Genomic DNA, 19024 nt, shown 5'->3' on the forward strand with positions numbered 1-19024 from the left:
ATCCTTTAAAACTTATTTCAGGTTTTCTGAAAAAATTGATCAGTTGGAACATGAATTTAAGTTTTTTAGACTATTTATTTGATTGTACTTCTAAAAAATCATTGAAACGAAAATAAGTAAAAGTATATTTTATTCCATAGTCGCAGGAATCCTGCCAGAAATCAGTGCCGCAATCAGGGCCGGATTTAGATGAAAAGAGGCCCTAGGCTATTCCACTTATTAGGCCCTTTCACCTCCCATTTTTAAGTTTGTAAATTACATGAGAGATAATAAAACACATCACTACTGTGATATACAGGGTGATCCATTTAAAACGCACCAATCGCAAATAACTTTTTAGAAAAGCGGAATTTCGAAATAACCCATGAAGTAAACTATATGTTTTTTTTTTGGTCTAGTTTTCAGATTTTCCACCCACGATGCTGTATCTTTATTTTTGGCGGAGTTACGGCCAAAAACCTAATTGAGGTTCCATAAGGACCACTGGTTTTGACAATGATGGTGAAAACTACATAATAAATTGTGAAAAATGACGTTGAACTCGTTTCGATGCCCCCAATATTTGTCGAGATATTTAAGATCAAAGTTACTACTTTATCAACTCGTGAACGGTTTTCAATATTAATTTTCCACCAGAAATACACGTTTTGGGAGATCCTCTGACTACAGAAATGTTATTTGTGATGCAAAGTAAAAATAATAATAATAATTTAAGATTTTAAAAAGGTAGTGCAATGTAATGGTTATGGGTGAGTCAGAATAAATTTGTTTTATCGTCAAATAAAAGCAACCAACACATCATTTTAATGTACCCTGTATGCAAGACTTCATGACCGCGTATGCAGTTATTCATAATACTTAATATACATCATAAATGGATCACCCTGTATATATCAATATGTTAAATGAAACATGTTTTTATTGGTACTAATCTTTATAAAAAAATGTGGCATGATAAATAAAAAATAAGTCGAATTTAAATGTATGCCCCTCTTGATCTTGAGGCCCTAGGCTGAAGCCTAGTTAGCCTATAGGAAAATCCGACCCTTGCCACAATGAAGTTTCAACCCTTGGGAAGAGGTGAAGGCAGCCAGCTACTTATGGTTATTGTTTAATTTAATTATTACGGTACCCTGCTTTTCTCACAAAACTACAGTACAATAGTCAAAAATAACTCAGTAAACGCAAGCAATGTTGCCAAATTAAGTAATATTATGCAGAATTGTCTAAAATTGTTCGCAGTTTCTTTACAATTGGTTATTTTTGGAATTTCTAATTAAGCAGACAAAAAAAAAAAAAAAAAAAGACTCTCCTTACAACAACCAATTTATTATTATTAATTTCCCTGATGACCTAACAAATTGAAATTACTCTTGTTAAGCTATTAAAACAATATGGAAAAAATCTTTTTTTCTTTTTGTGAATATTAATGAGTCTGTATGTTTATTGTAGACGATCATACTTTTCCTTTATTTAATTTAAGCGACACAGAACAGTAAACTTTATTAGGCGTGCAAAAAAATAGGACTAAACTAAAAAAGCTTAAAATGGCCTGAAGATCTTAATTTTACTTCGCACTAAAATTCAAGTTGCTTGGCATTAAGAACTAGCTTACTGATCCAAACATTTATTTAATACAGCATTTTTTTATTTATTTATTAAATATTCTTTTTAAAACAACTTCAAGGCAAAAAAGAGCTTTCAGGTTTCAAAGTCTATAAATAATTGAAGATAGCCGCTAATAAAGCTACAATGCCTTACACGCAATAATAAGTAACATATTGTGAATTCAAGCGTTTTTATACTTATGTAAGCGACTGAAGGCCACACAACATTTAAGCACTATAAAGGCGAATAAACAAGTGGACTTTTCACTAAAAAAATTCACTTATCCTAATCACGGTGTACAGCTAAAATTCTATAAAAAGTAAACCTTTGGCGGTAAACCATTCATATCTCTTACTGCTGCAATACTTCGTCGACCAAATAATGGATAATTTAGTAATCAAGGTAAGAAAGATAAGTATCTTTAAATTCAAATTGATATAACTTGCAAAATCATTTGAAATAACAAGCACTATGTAATTTATGGCCAAGCCCAATTTCCTCATTCAGTTTTAAATATATTTTCTCTCAGTATTACAAAACCAAAAGTGTATTCATTTATTCATAATCTATTTTTTTTTTTGAGAGAATATCATTTTAAAAATTTATTTCCCCTTTCGGAGATTTAATTTTTTGAGGAGAAATTTAACCAACCCTTGCGAACTATTTAGAAGATATACCCAAATTTTTCAAATATTAAATATGAATCTCGTTGATGCAATTTTAATATCTGATTTACCAAATTATTTTCTATTTTAATGTACCCATAAAGTGATCTGATATAAAGATAGAGGAAGACAGATATAAAATATTGATTAGTTATAATTTTAAATTAAACTAATAATCAAATGATATTACTTTATGCCAGTACATAATAAGAGATTTATATTTCTGTATTTGGTTCTACCGACAAAGTACTAAAATTGTGTGTACAACACCAGTGTTTCACTTCAAAAAATATTCAACGAATCTAAATAATACAATAATAATTTTTAAAAGGGAAGGGATTAGCTATGAGGTTAGCATACTGGACTCCCACGCGGAGGTCCCGGGTTCGAATCCAGCAGCTGACCCTTAGATTTTCTCTTCCTAGGAGCTTCTTACAGCTCACTGTCCGGTGATGGACAGTGTTGTCTGTAACGAGAGAACACTGTCCGGAGGCCGGCAGTGCACTGGAAAAAGCTCCGGGCGCTAATAACAGCTGTTGATGCGCCAAAAAAAAAAAAAAAAAAATTTTAAAAAACGCAAAATAGACAATGTACAAATTCTATGTAACATATATAACCATTCTATAAGAAACGACACAATTAACATTCCTATCCAAAGATGTAGCCAAATCCGTTAATCTATGTTCGATTTGAAACTGTTAAGCCACTTCAAACCTGTCTTCCAAAATTTCTCTTCTCCTTTAGATAATTTCAATCAAAAAATTATGCTCTTTTGATACGAATTATTTGTAGAATGCTACATACCGAGTTTCTAGAATAATAGGTCGATCCCACGCAATTATTTTGTTATTGTTATTTAATTTTTATTTTTTAAGTTGATTATTATTTATTTATTTACTTTCTTACTAATTAAAAGTTTAACTCCCATAAGATCAGATAACAAAATTCCCAGACCCAAAGTAAAAGATTTTAATACAAGCTTAACTTAGCTTATGTTTACTTTGTCTAATCCAATCTGTTCACAACCCTTAATTTTCATGAAGGCACTAAAGTTAGACGGATATTCTTGTAAGAGTCATAATATCCAGATTTCTATTAAGCAATTAATAACTACTCCCTGCTCTAAATGTTCAACTAAATAGATATTATTTGAAAAAGAAAAATTTTTTAAAAAATTATTTCACTTGAGAGGGGAAATTAAAAACATTCGCTGGTAGATATTATTATAGACAAACTGAAATAAGACCCCAATCAACAATTCAAATGTTTGTCGAACACGCATCTAGTTCCTAGTGATAATAATAACCTACCACAATGACAGTTTGACCGCACATTATTGAAGAAACTAAAATAGGAAAAACTTATGTTTGGGCAAATAAGGTATTTACTAGCATTAATTTGTTATAAGAAGATAAAATTAACAATACGCGATTTCCATTTTATTCCTTTGCTAAAAACAAACTTCAGACCTCTTTCTAATTTAACTAAACATAGTCCTTTTTCATGATATCCGTCTTAGTGTACCTATTTTCTTTCATTCAAGTCGAGTTCGGAGTTCCATCCGATTGCAGAGCATTGTTCTTCCAGATTAATGTAAAAAAATTTGTCTTCTCTTGAGGAGTTTTAGTCAAAGTTTCTTTAAATTAGATTATTATGCATTTGACTTGGATTCTCTGATATGTACTCTTTCTTTCTCGCTTTATATCTATCTTGTCACAAAATTTTTCAAAACATATTTTCTTCTTTGGTTAAAAAATTTGTCTTAACGCATTTTATGCACATTGCACGATAGGAATAGGGACAAAAGCAAAACTGAATCCTTATAATTGGCATCTCTGCCTTCTTAGAAGAATAATCAGGTTATCAGTGACAGAAACTACCATTGTTTTTCGTAAAGTATTGCTTAATTTTTTGACTAACAATCATATTCTGACATTTAAGCGTTCGCACACCTGAAGGAGTCCTATACCCGTTAACTATCGGCCATCACAAAGTCACATAAAAATACTCGAAAAAGATATCTGATAAAAAAGAAACAATCATAAGACATCGCTTCTAGGCGAATAATTTATTGAGGGGTAAACTAAAAAAAAATTAAAATTAAACGCTGTTTTGTAATCTAATTTGATCAATTGATTTATTAATAGAAAAATATTACTGATAATGAAAGCTTATTATAATATTATTATGGAATTGAATTGGAAATCTTAGGCAACATTTTTGTATCAGATCACTTGTTTTCAATGTGTATAATGTAACAAAACAGTTTCAATGCATTTGTAGCATTGCACTGTAACTGCAGTGAGAAATAAAATTTACGCTTCAAAGATGGACAACAATTTCTAGGTCAACTAGAAACAAAATTTAGACTAAACAAAGCAAAAGTCATGCACTTAACAAAAAACATTATTATTATTATTTAACAATACGAATAAATAATGTGATTAAACTGTTCACATTTTTAAGAGTTATTTATCAGTTTCCACAGTTAAAATTTACTATTTTTAGAAGCCTCTCTCTATCCTATCAAATATCTAATTCTCTCGGAAGTATGGTTTATTTATAAGTAGTGGATAAAACTAATAAAAGTACATAGGGATGTTATTTCATATGTAACATTGGTTAGCTAGAATTACATTTAGCTGTTCCATATGAAGTGTGATTTCACCTTCTGCTGAATTTAATCTGAAGGGGAAAGATCTCTTCTGTAACTCAATTGGGATTTAACAAAAAGGTTATATGAACTATTTATTTATTAATTATTAAAACAGGAGTGGGCCCAGATCTCTATGATACAATTAACATAAAAATGTGGTTTTATCAGGTATCGTTTCTTATTTAGAGTTGTAACTAAAAAAAATAAATAAATAAAGACATATAGTCAATTCACACCTTTCTTTTTATGAATTTCAACAGTCCATCTTTAACTGAAGTTACTAGAAAAACTTTAACCCGCTTTTGATAAAGTTATTAGCCCTGGTGGATGTGCAGTCTTGTAAGGAAAATACTTTGTATCAAAGGAGTCTGTCAAGTATGGTAAATAACTAACAGCTTTATGCAAATCTCATTAGTCCGTGAATTAGCAATAATAAAATGCACTAAGCTTGCAATTAAAAACAATTAGAAGGTGGAAGACTTCCTAATAGTAGTGGTTACCTCTATACCCTGCAGTGTAATCGCAAGTTAAAAAAAAAGGCAGAAAGTACACATTCCACAGTCTACACCTACCTACTACCAAACTTGGCACTACCAGAACAGTTTCTGTTATTTTATGTAGAACTTTCTTTTTTTGAAAAAAAATATAGCCTATATATTTTAAATGCAAAGTAAACTGCAATAGCTGACATCAACTTAGAGTTACAATTATTGTTACAAAAGTGTTAAAATAATCTAAGCAACTGTAGCATACTCGTCATAATTCTCAAGACTCATTAAGCAATTTTTTCTAACAGCCACTGGGGACGATAAAAGATTTAGAGGAAAACAACCATGAGAGATGTTTTTACTTTTTGGAAAACAAAAAATTGAAAGAGATAAATGGTTTAAATGATGATTATACCCACAAGAGAGCAGAAATAAAAGTCAAACGTGTAATCGTATAATACTTGATGGGTGGTTGCAGTTGTAACGATGCAAATAAAATACAGATTCAATAGAGAAACATTTCAAAGATTAATGGATTTCCCGAAGTGGACAATTTGGTTATCAATATTAAAAAAATAAGTGGTTAAATCGACTGAATAACATTCGGAAAATGGAATTTATACTGATTTTCAGTGCATCTTTTAGAAATGAATTAAAGTAGAAATAATAATAAAAAAAAATTGTTAGCCCTTTTTATTTAAAGTGATAATTACTCCTTTTTGTTTAAATTATTATAATTAAAAAATAGTGAAAATGGAAATAAAGCAATTATTCCTTGCGATACAAATAAATAAATAAATTGAAAGAAATACCTGTAGATCTTCTATCCAATTGTTGATGAGAACTGAACAGATAACAGAAACATGTGGTACACTCTCTTCGAAAATTCAATGCATATGATCCATAGACAAGTGGATTCATACAAGAATTAGATACAGCCATAATAAATAATGCATCTTGCAAACGTGGATCAACTTTTTCAGCACTTTCTCGATCGAACATGTACCTGTCAAAAAAGAAGAAAAAGTTTATTATTTTTTCTTGCAGGTAATTATCAAATATATTATTTCTAGGTGAGACTCTATGTAAGTTTGCAATGACAATAACAGTGGCTATAGAATAACAGCCGGGGAGCCAAAATTTCTCAAGAAGTAGATTAATCTGTTACCCTCTAATAAATGATCTGGTTAACTAACATCCAACCATTAACGTATTACAGGATTTCTGATAAGAGATTCAGTTTTGGAGGAACGATCTTTTCTTAGTGAAAAGATATGTATGGGTATGATTTTTTTTTTAAACAGTTAGTATGAATATGATTATATCCGCTTTGAAAGCATCAATTTAGTTAAAGTTTTTACTGACTCCAAGTACATAGATTATCTTTTATAAAGAAAAATAATTTGACGTAAGTCTTACAGGATCTTCTCTGTTATTCTCTAGATTTAAACATAAAATTTGCTTTAGACTCCGCAATTTTGTAAAACGAAAAGGTATGCCTTAATGTCAAATATCCTTATAAACAAATGTGTGGGAAAAAAATGAATCAATGCGTTTCACATTGACGCCAATAAACAAATTATCATGATGTGAATTTATTTTCCATAAATTAACTTCATTTCAAACCTTTGAATGTACATAAAAGCCCTTTAGGTCCACACAATAATGTATGTATATAAAACTTTTACCCTCGTAGAAGTTAATCTTGAATGTAAATTGTGTACAGTTGACATTACTTCAATATCTGCTGTAGAAATACATGCTACCTAAATCCTTCATGAAGCAGGAATAGTTCCGAAGTATGATGTACATTTATAATGCTTAATCTCTCTTAACACTGCATAAAGGTAATATTTTATGTAAACTAAAACAAAAATAATTTCTTTACCTAATAACAGAAAGTGAACAATTATATACTAGCTTATGGCGATTGGTAGAAACATTTACAGCTTAGCAAAATTACATTCATTAAGTGCGAGGAGATCAGTTTGCGTATAAATAAATTCTAGGAACGTTTCATTAAAACATCGAACTTCAAAGTAGTTTATACCATTTAAGTGTTTTAGTATAATTGGGTGGGGTTGAAAGTGTTTTCAGGGATTTTTTTTTACCTTTATATGGTTCCTCGTTAGCTTGAACTTATACTTTATGAACCAAACTTCATCAAGATGAAAAAACTAATTTAATAAACTCCACCCCTTATTACAAATTGGTGCCTTCTAGGTGGCCTGTTTGCCTGCAATACGATATGCATAAGGAACAAAACAATAAAATAAATGCGATTGACGTGCGACAATCCAGAAGAAGCTAGAGAAAAAGGGATATCCAAATTCGATATATGACAGTAAGAGAACAATCTAGTCATTACTATTCAGTAATATTCTTGAATCCTAAATTACATTAGTTATTCCCTAGTTAAGATATTGTAATTATCTCTCATTTTTGAATAGTTTTAATGCACTAAACTACAAAAAAAAAAAAAAAAAAAAAAGCAATCTATTCTTATTTCTTTTATTAGATACACCTTTCTATTAGTCTAATACTCAAAATTACCTCTCAGTCTAACTCCAGTTATCGACCAACTAGAGATACCTTCTCAATCAATACCATTTTTTCACAGCAAGAACAAATGTCTCAGAAATTCGGGATCTGGCATTCGAAAACGAACAATAGAGAAAAATGCAGAAACTAAAACCGTCTAAAAGAAAAAAAAAGGAAACACTCCTTAGAAATTTGGAAAAAGAAAAACAGTTTGAGTTTTCTTTTGTATATATAGTCTGCCGCAACCATGTGGTAAAACATAACTTACAGATAATCGCGGAAAATGCAAACATAATGTATGGAAATCCTAGAAGAGACGAATAATCGTTCTACCTATTCACTCAACTTTAGTCATTTGGAGAATGCTTTTTCTCATTTATTCACGATTTAGATAACCCCTTTCATTTACATCCACAGAGCAGAAAAACATAAACCACTGAATAGATTCACTATCTTATTCTAGACATCTAATAATCAATTCCACCACTGAATGTATTCCTTTTTTTAAAGAATCTTCACAAATAAAAACTCTTACCCATCTTATCGCTTGAAATATCTTTCGTTTCCCTCAGGAAGAATTGTTCAACCACTATCCTAACTACCTTCAACAACTTTGTCATTAGAACAAGTTTGGATTAATGGAAATTCTCCATTATTCAAATTACCTCAAAATCTCTATTCACGACAATATTCGTACTGTGACCTTATAGTGCTGTACCTAGTTCAATCGAAGTAATTAGAAATTATTGAAGGGCTTGGCACGAAACGTCACGGTAATACTACTCTTAGATTTTTCTCTTTCATAATCGACCGTGTGTGGTGTTTAGGCATTCGGATGTTAAAATGCTGGTATTCCTTAATTAAAAAAAAAACTATTCCTCAATTAAGTTGTTCAATTAAGATGAATTAAGTTGCTGGCGCTTTCAGATATGTAATGTTACCAGTATGGCATTATACATTTTAAAAACAAAGTTACAAATAAATAATTTACAGAGAATATGCCAGTATCAGAGAAGGTAATTTTTTTTTTTTTTAACTTAGTAGATAGCAAGTAAAAATATGGCAATTTCATAGAAGCGAGACGTCCTATTCTTGCTTCTAGCTTTTCACTTAAACATCTTAAGTTAATATGTGTCAGTAACAAAGTTTATGAAAAACTCGCAAGTGGTGGTAACAGCAGTTTTCAAGGGTGAAAAGTTTTTAAATTAAAACATCGTGGACAGGTTAGATAAACATTCACGTGTACCCAAAAGTCAAAACGCCCATAATGGACTACGTTCGTTTTTAATTAAGGCACAGAAACATGTGAGATAATTGATCTTTGAAATTCCTGTCAGCGGACATCGAGTAGGAAGGAGGACTCTTTGGGTGGATTTTCTGACAAGAAACTCCAGTTAGTGAGTAGATTACTTTCCTAGAGGGACAGAAAACTGTTAAGTTAGCTGACCTCACTCCGAAAGTGAGCTACAAAGGAGCCACGGTAGCCGAGCGGTTAGAGGGCGAGACCTGTGAAGCTAATATGTGTTATGGTACTGGGTTCGAGTCCCAGTCTGGGCCTTGGATTTTATTTAAAAGTTAATAAAAGAAATTTAAAGTATGACATGCCGTCCATGACACCTAATTGGTGGACGTAAAGCCCACCTTAAAAAATAGGAAATTACTTTACTTTACTTCACTTTAGTGAGCTACAAAGAAGTCTCAAAGGAAGTGAAAACCCATTGGTTCATATACCCTCACCCGTACTCAAGATACATGCTTAAATTGATCTGAAATGCAACTTGAAATATTGCTATAACTATTTCATTACGATTTAAATAACATAAAGGCGAGAAATTGTCAGAGATACTCTTCACGTCGTACTGGGCCTACTGATCTAAATCATTTTCACTAAGTTAGTGTGGATCAAAATATTTTATTTATTTTTGATGAAGAATCAGTTAATAAAAGAAACCTCAATTATTACTTTTAAGAGAATCATTAGAATGAATAAACTTATCACAATGGTAATTTTTACAAAATAATCCCTCATAAAAAAATAAATAATTAAAGATAATTTGAATATTCAAAATTTTGCAAAACAAAAAGATTTATTATTCTAGAATGTTGTTACCATTTGAACTTCTCTCATAAATCATGTCTATCAATTTAAATATCTCACTATTACCTACAGGCAGTTTTGGAAGTGTAATTTCGGGCATGGTAATGTAACTGGGAAGTTCTCAGTACGAGCCCTGCATTCTAATGCTAGATTTATGTCTGTCGTAAGTACTAACAACAGGGTAATCGCTAGCGCCAATTCTAGTTTACCTATTTTGATAATAGTATTCCGCTTTTAAAAATTAGGGCATTAGTTTTCTCTTAATGACAGTAGGCACAGTACGACATTAAATGTATTACTTTGACAATTTTCTCTTTCAAATTAAAATTACTCATCATTTTGCAAAATGTTTAATGATTTTAACCAATAACATTACAGCTATAATAACCTTCGCCTTTAATAACCTTAACCTTTTCACGAAGTTATTTCTATCTGCTGAACTTTATGAAATTACAGATATAAAGTTAATTAAAAGTACTAGGCCTGTAAGGATATTTTGGAATAGATGCAAACCTTTTTGGAAGTAATAAAGTTCTACTAACAGGTCATAAATAACAAAAACAAATTACCACAAAGTCATGACGACATAGGGTGTCCAGCACCAGATAAATGCCAACACTATTGTGACAGTCATCCTAAGTGTGCGAGCTCTGGCCCTTTCAATATTTGACATATCACTTCTTCTGAGGCGCATCCTCCCTCTGGTTCTTTCTTCGTGACCTGTTCTCCACTGGTCCGCTGGAAAAAAAAATAATAATACATACAAATTATTAATAATCAATAATCTGGTTGAGTAGAACAGTTGGTGCCAGTTGTTTTGGCTCTCAGATTAAGATTTAATTTTTCATCGAAGAAATATTAAGATTTTTCTTGAATAGGATAGACATACCAACTGCTCACTGAGCTTGGAAGGTAGGGGTAGTGTGCCTGAGGTCGAGAGTGTAACTTCGCCAGAACCCCAACGCAGGCATAGCGCGCCCTAATAAATAAATAAGAAGGAAGATATTCAGCAATATCGAGTTTATGCCGTAAAATTGAGTTGCAATGAAAAAATGAAAATGAATGAACATTGCCAATCACATATAGTCTGGAACCAGTCTACAAAACTCTTGTTATTGTCGATAATAGCATCATTACATAGTGGGGTTCAGCCAAATTGACTTGTGAGAGACTGGTGGTGTTTCAAACCAGATTTTTTAAAAATAATATTTCATAATTTTTTCTCAGAACAAAAACAATGGTATGTTATATTTGTTTTTCAATTTTTGGATTCATTATTTATTTATAATTATTTAAAAATACAACAGCAAACGAACAGAAAGAGAAGCTGGTGATAGTTGTTAAAGAAAATAAATGTTGGAAGGCCGGATGTGTTCTGACCGAATGTTATTAAATAAAAAGATTCTAAATGAATTGCTCAATACTTTTTCTGATCGATAAAACGGCAGGAAATGTCCAATTTCCGGAGTTACAGTTTTAATAGAGAGTTGCCGGGTCTTTTCTATCCGGAAATATACGTATAAAATCAATTATTACATAATTTCCTGGTGGTTTTCTTAAATCAAATGATTAATGATGTTCATGTCTAATAAAACCTTACAAAGATAATTCATTTATCAAAATATAAATTTCATACAAATTGTCAATAACGACTAACCAAGATACAAAATTATGTTTTATACAACACGCACTAAAGTGGAAGAAGTAAACATTACAATTACATCAATTTTTTTAGCAAATCAGCACATTATACACATTTGCTTCGCACACTTAACTGCCAATTTCGCGCACAGCAAAAATTTCCAATTCAGTTGCCTAAAACGGTGCTGATGTTTTGTGGATGCGGATCAATTGATTCAATAAACATTCTATTGCTGTACTCTCCCACATTTGATGTTCTATTGCTTAGCTTATTGGTCGTTCTGAATATAGTTTTCACGCCTAGTTTTCTAAAAATGTGAAACAGTTTATAGGTTTGACTATCGATATATGTAAATATGGCAAGCTTGTTACATTTTCACCTTCGCCTATTGTTTCAGTTGTTGGTTATGGTCCTCTACTGTCCTCGTTAACAATGTATTGTATTTTTTTTCTTGTTACGGACCTACAGTACGTAATTCTTATTCAGGGCACCAATTTAGGTTGTAAATTACCCTGTTTACTGTAACGGTTCAAATGTTCATTGATTTTGCATTAGCTGTTTTTTCACTTGGTGTTACTTTCTACATGATTATTTAATTCAATTGTATTTAATTATCATTTTCATTACTTACTTATAAAAGTAAACAAACGCATTTTTAAAGTTGGGTCTTTACTTTTATTGAGTTGAAGTCATAGGGGTCTTGCTGCCCAATACAGACTAATTAGTCAGTTTCATGGTCTTCAAAGCAGAAAGCTGTGCAGTCCCTAAGGCGTGTGCGTCCACATCTTCCAGGTGGCAAAATCGGCATAACGGTGAAAGTATTATTTTATGGAGGTGCTTTTGGAGATGGGTGTGCCCGTCCGGTAGACAACCTAGAGAATGCTTATCCCAGTATAGTTAGTCGACCTGCAATCTAGCCTACACACTTTAAAAGTATAGCTGGGAATGATTTTGTTTTTATTCATTACCCTAGTTAGTTCCCAGGAGGGTTGGCTGGGGAACCCAGGTCATTGCCGTATTACCTTAGTACTCTTGGGTTTCCACATGGTACTACCGAGTTCGAATGCACTTTTATCGCCTAGAAGCCTCTTAGAGCTCACTATCCGGTGATGGACAGAGCTTTCCTGTGGGAACCCACCAAAACAGCTATCCAAATGTGAGGAAGAAATAAAACTCATTCTTCTTATGTGGATCCTTAAGTCATACAAAAACTATTGCATAATGTGGCTACCAAACCGTACGGCAAATAAAAGAGAATACATTTTGTAGATGTATATCTTAATTCATAATATAATGACGAACTCATGCCACCTACTTTTGCTGCTTCACTAAACAATCAAAATACACTAGCGGGAAATTAAACGACTTCCTTTTACAATCCTGCAAGTAACGCTATTATTAAAATATAAATTTGCTTCATGCTCACTTTACCTATTTAGATTAGAACATAAGAGGTACTGTTTTCCAGATGCTGCTGCCAAAAGAGTGACCTTACAAATTTAGTTTGACTTTTTTACCAGTTGTTTTTACTGCTATCAGACGCCAGAGGCTACATAGCGGCAGAGTGACTGATTTAATTAAACAGAATATAAGATATCTTATTCTCAATCATACTTTTCAAAGAGCCTAATCCCACAAACCCACTATGAGACAGTGTAAGGAGATGACTGTTGAATCTGCTATGCTATATAAAAAAAAAGACATTGTAAAGCACAGTAACGCATTGCTTGGACCTGGTCAAATCCGGCGGTTAATTACGGGACCACTAAGAGTTACGTACCATTTGCCTTGTGATCTGCAAAAGTTAGTGGGATAGAATATTCGCAGGCTGGCTGTAAATAACTACAACACTACTACACGTTGAAAAACATTTTCACAGCTGAGAGCCATTAAATAAGGTTATCTTATATTCAGCAACACTGAACAGAAGCCGTTACATAAGTTGTTTGTTTTTAGATGTCTCTAACTAGGTTATGGAGTGGTAGGTAAAGCTTTGTTTAATGATGTTCTGTTGGGCCTTTATGTACATAAACAGGTTGTTATCTTAACTATTTTATCCATTTTATTAGAGTAGGGGAGAAACAAGTTGGTATCTCTTTAGTCCAAAATTAATGAGTTTGCTAACCTTTAGTTCTGAAATTTTCTGCTGTAAGGCTTTGTAATTCTGTGAAGTAACGTTAACAGGAAGATTATTGTTTGTTACCTGCTAATAAAATTATGTTGGAACATTTATTAACGATTAATCTATGTAATAACTAATTATAAAAAAAAAAGTATTATCTCAGAATAGCTGACTAGAGGATAACTTTGATGAAGGTTAGATGAATAGACTATTTAAGTATTCTTAAAATTTCTGGTGTAATCTTTGATTCCACTCTTACCTTTAATAAGTGTTTCATTCAGATTCAAATAAATCTTTGATAAATCTTGGTTTTGTTAAGAGAAATGTTAAGAATTTCATTTCTGAAATTTCACAGACACTGTTGGAGGTTCACTTTTTGGCAGGAGTAACTTCATTTCCTCGTTTGTGTTGATGTCATGAAGAGGTATGCAGCGACTAGTCTATGAGCTTGATTTTGCCTGCTATGCGCCAATATGAAGAGTCATTCTGATCTGAGTGATTGTTGCTGAAGTCACAACGCCTGCTCCGGAATTTACCCGTATCAACTTCCGTCCTTGGAGCTTTGGTGCTAGAGAGGTATTTACTTACATACAAGTCCATTCAATTGACTCTGCTAGTCAAAGCAAATGGTACATTGCTAGTGATACTTTCGGAACTGGTCGTGGGTGTAGATTAGAATCAGGCTGTTTAATCCAAGACGAGGCACAAAAACACATCGTAATAATTAACATCCTATGACGCCAAAGAGCAAGCAAAGCTTCGGTAATAATTCACCGAACACTTGAAATAGATTGTTGAATGTGATTGTTCTCCGATAACTAGAGGAGACAATGGCGTGAAAAGTCAGGGAAAAAGCCTGAGTGTGTGACCCGCTGATTAGGTAATGAAATAGTATCCCATAGAACAACTGACGAGAGGAAAATTTTGATGTAGATTTGATGGCGTACTATTTAAGATTAAAATAATCTTAAGTAGGGAATTCATACGACTTTTCTTTGTGGTAATTCTCTCCAGTCTTCCACTTTTTTTTAACTTAAAGTTTGCTATCTTTATTAGCCTTAAATTAGAATTAAAGTGACTCCTCAGTCGTTAGTGTGTTGGAGTAACTCATCTGGTAGATAATCTTACTAACATGTTATCTACACCCATAAAAAACAAAAACAACAAAAGTACTCCTTTAAAATTGCGAGATTCGATCATTAAGTAACCTTCCTTCGATGCAAAACCTTAGATTGAACTTGACCAGCTGACTAACTCACTAACTTTAACATTTTGATTATTTTTTTGTATTTCTAAAGAAAACTATTTCCTACATTCCTCTTATTGCCGCTACCATAAATACTTAGTGTCCTTTATTTATTTTTATTTATTTATTTATTTATTAGAAGGTAGACGCATTAAAAGAGTGGATCATTTAAAATACTTTGGGTCAATAGTAGAAAAGGATGGTTCCTCCCAGCAGGAAGTAGGGAGGAGAATCAGGGAGGCGAAAAAAGTAATAGGCCTATTGAACCCAGTGCTATGGAGCGGAAATTTGTTACCCAGAACCAAGAGGCTAATCTTTACATCAATTTTCCAAAGTATCCTATTGTATGCCGCAGAAACGTGGGTCTTGAACAGAAGACAGCGCGAGAGACTCCTAGCAGTAGACATGGATTTTTGGAGGAGATCTGCAGGATGTTCGAGGCGCGACAAAGTGAGGAATCTGGATATCAGGGAAAGGATGGGAGTGGAGAGAAACGTCCTGGAGATTAGAGAGGCTAAGGCACTTTGAGATTGCCTAAGGTGGTGATGCACAGCGAGGTGGATTGCCGGAGGAAGAGAGGAAGACCCAAAAGTGGGTGGAGGGACCATGTGATGGAGATGATGGCGGGATATGGTCTGACAGAGGAACAGGCAGAAGATCGTGTCGCTTGGAAGCAGGCATTTATTCGCGATGGCTAAAGGAAACCACGAGTTGTGGAGAACCCTTTGGAAAAAAAAAATTATTTATTTTTTTGTACAATGCAGTTAGTGTTGCTTTACGATTAGAATGAATGTTCTCGTAAATTTAAAAAAAAAACCATACATAGGACCCATTATTATTAGTACTAAATACTGCATTATTATAATTATTACTTTCCTACAACCTTGAAGGCCCAGAAAGTCTCTTCTGTCGGTCTGGTGCCCTTTTTGGAGTACCAAAGTATTGCAGTATTATTGTAATTACGTTTATTATTTTTTCTATAAAGCCAAGTCACAAGGAAAGCCTCGCGTTTCTATTCGCCGAATACTTAAAATAACATCATGAAGTGGCTTATAGTATCAGAATCGGTTTATAAATGTTGCATTGTTCCACACCAGAGTAGACAGTTATTTTATATTTTTTCTGAGGAAAAAGATTAAATTTCACTTTACTGCAAGTTTTAAAATGTTGAGTCAGGTTGATGAGCTGTATGTATGCACTTTTCGCTCAAAATGTTAACATTAAGCTTTTAATTAACTGATAATGTAGTGTAAGTAAATCTTTAATGTTGTATTTTGTAATGAAACTTCTTAACTATACTCCATTCAAAGTTAAGAACAATTAGAAAATTGTTAGTTTTTAAGAGCAAACAAAGTACTAGTTTTTGCTAAGTTGTAAAGTTTTACGAACATCTGCAATGTGGAAGTTTCCCTTAGCTAATTCCTAACCTTTTTCCTAACTTTAATGTTTAATTAGCTAATTTGAACTTCATGAATAGTTTATCTATCAAAATTTCAAATTTATGTGACATCCAAGTTTATTACATTTAAACGATTAATATTTTAAAAAGGAAAATAATTTAGATCGCGACAAAATAAAGAATATTATAGGTATTACTTTAGTGTAGGGTTTTGGAAAATGTTACATCTTGTCGGGGAACTGGTTTTGAAATGATTATGAGCAAGGTAGCAAGAGAGTGATCTCCCATTTCAAGAGCCATGTTGTTAGAAAAATGTTAATAGTTAAGTAAAGCTTTCGTCTCCTAGATTACACGCCTAATTTGGGAATATATAATAAGCGTTGCCAGTAAAAAAGTAAGCGACCTTAATATATGCTTTTTGTTGAAAAAAGAAAAACTATTAATTTATTTTTAGGCGCTGTAATGTAAACTTTTGTAATGCACTTGGAGGCGAGGGTTCCTCTATTACAAAAAAATGAATAAATAAAAAATAATCATGAAAATAGAGTGAAAAGGTCCTTCACTTTGCACAAATTAGGTAATGAATAAGCTTTCTCTTTTTGGTACACCAAAAGGAAAGACTCGCGACAATAAATCCCCAGAATATTATGTTAACAAATATTTTCTGAAACAGTCAGATTTGCTAAATTTCAGCAAAAACTTTCACGTAGAATTATTCATCAAAAAGTAAAAATGTTTAGAAAGACGCATTTTGGTCTACCGATTTTTACAAAATTCAAAGATAATCCTTGCAAAGTATTTTTGAGAAAAGAAGTTGACCAAAACTTACTTATTTTGGATTTCATGTTAAGCAGTTAATGAAATATTATTCTTTATTGTTTCTGTAATACTAAGATTTTTGAGCCGTTAACTTATTCACAGATAAACACTAGAATAAAAACTAAAGTAGTGTGAGTATAAGAAAATCTTTTTCAGAACCTCTAAATACAAAACTAGATGACGTACGGTAAAAGCTCTGACGTAATTGCAATATTTACTCTATAAAGAAATAAAAAGAAGTTAAAACATAAACTTTATATGTCAATAGTAATCCTACAACCATTTACAATCATCTGTTGCATTTAACCTGTTGCTTCAGGATAAAACGCATTCTCCTAATTATTTACAAAGAAATACATTACAAAACGTTTGTTATCAGATTTACATATTACTTCAGAGACTGTAAATGTTGTGAACTGTTTTCTATTAATGCATTATTTTTTTTTACTTATTATTACTGCATTTAGGTATCTGTTTTATTAAACGTCGGAACTTTACCTTTGGAAATACTAGTCTTTGAAATTTCTGTAAATGCATTGTTAATGAGGCGATTAGAGAGAAATAGTGTGAATATGTTAAGAAAATAACTGAACTCATTTTGACTCCTATTAAATAATTTATAATACATCCTCAAGAATTTATTGATACCTTCAATACTTCTTCCAATAATTTTAATCTAGTTTTTATGGTCAGTATTACTTTCATCAATATTCACAAGCATACGAGGCAATATAAACACAAAGAATATGATTTTTGAGAAGAGTTCTTTTTTAAATGTATCCTAAATTATACATTTATTTACTGCAGCAAAACCATAATTAATATAGCTATTAGCGAAATTTTTGACTGCTAAAGTTTAATTGAAATTGGCTAAAGCATCAATGCATATTACTAAATCACATTATTATTACTTTATCACATTATTATAACTATATCAAATTATTATTACTATATCACATTAATATTATTACATTAGGTAATAACTTTTTTTTATTTCGGAGAGATAGCTATATAAGACTGTTTATTTTTTGTACATCAGTTACCTTGTCGACACAAAAAATGGATCTTAAAGTAAAAGTGAATTGCATTGGTGACAGCACTCTATTCTACAATCGCGCCGTTTATAGAATTACAAACTTTTTTCTTAATATTTGATATTTAATTAAAATATCTTTTTACCTTCACCCGAAAAAAATGGAAAAAATGAAGCAATGAAATCATCCTACAACCGATATTTGGATTCACAACGCACGAAGCAATTCAGAACGCTTTGTTTTCTGTAAATGTTTAGTAATTCAACCCTCCAACCTTAGAGGTTTCGTGATAAGCTTCTTGTTTTTACAAGTAGCAAAGAAAATGAGGGTATTAAGGCTATTATGAAGAAGAGATTATAAAAAGAAGACTACCTGTTTTGAATTATAAATTTCGGTGTAAGTAGAGAACTATACATTTTTTTAAAAACAGGATTTATTTTACTTTTTTACGCTCTTTCAAGGATGTTATGAGATTTGTAAATTTTCCAATTTGAGTTCCAATCGAATATTGAAATATTACAGAAAATTTGAGAACCTAAATTTGGCTCAAGTTGAAAACTCAGTAACCTCATTTTCTGATTACTTATTTTTTTTTTGCTGCATTACTATAACCAAAATATAAAACCTTCTTCATGTACACTTCACTTCTAGATTGGTACATGGAGGCGAGTACCGTGTGATTGTATAGGTCTATTAGAAATCTTTT

The 19024-nt window shown here is 31.9% G+C and overlaps 1 protein-coding gene and 1 long non-coding RNA gene across 3 annotated transcripts in view; one reads left to right on the top strand and one right to left on the bottom strand.

The window, feature by feature from the left end:
* The window catches only part of LOC141450944 (adipokinetic hormone/corazonin-related peptide receptor variant I-like), a 438838-nt gene that overhangs the window by 12813 nt on the left and 407001 nt on the right, over positions 1 to 19024 (bottom strand). For both annotated transcript variants that reach the window (XM_074121892.1, XM_074121893.1), the window contains exons 3-4: positions 10626 to 10794; positions 6230 to 6423 (exon numbers count right to left, since the gene is read on the bottom strand). In XM_074121892.1, coding sequence (XP_073977993.1) covers positions 6230 to 6423; positions 10626 to 10794 — 363 coding nt within the window. The remainder of the gene's footprint in view (positions 1 to 6229; positions 6424 to 10625; positions 10795 to 19024) is intronic.
* Positions 12857 to 16164, top strand: LOC141450948 (uncharacterized). The gene is made up of 3 exons (XR_012456456.1): positions 12857 to 13733; positions 14176 to 14396; positions 15422 to 16164. It is a non-coding gene; the product is annotated as an uncharacterized lncRNA (long non-coding RNA).

The sequence above is a fragment of the Rhodnius prolixus genome, unplaced genomic scaffold, assembly GCF_049639745.1.
Source record: "Rhodnius prolixus isolate KJV_2025 unplaced genomic scaffold, Rpr scaffold_8, whole genome shotgun sequence".
NCBI lineage: Eukaryota > Metazoa > Arthropoda > Insecta > Hemiptera > Reduviidae > Rhodnius > Rhodnius prolixus.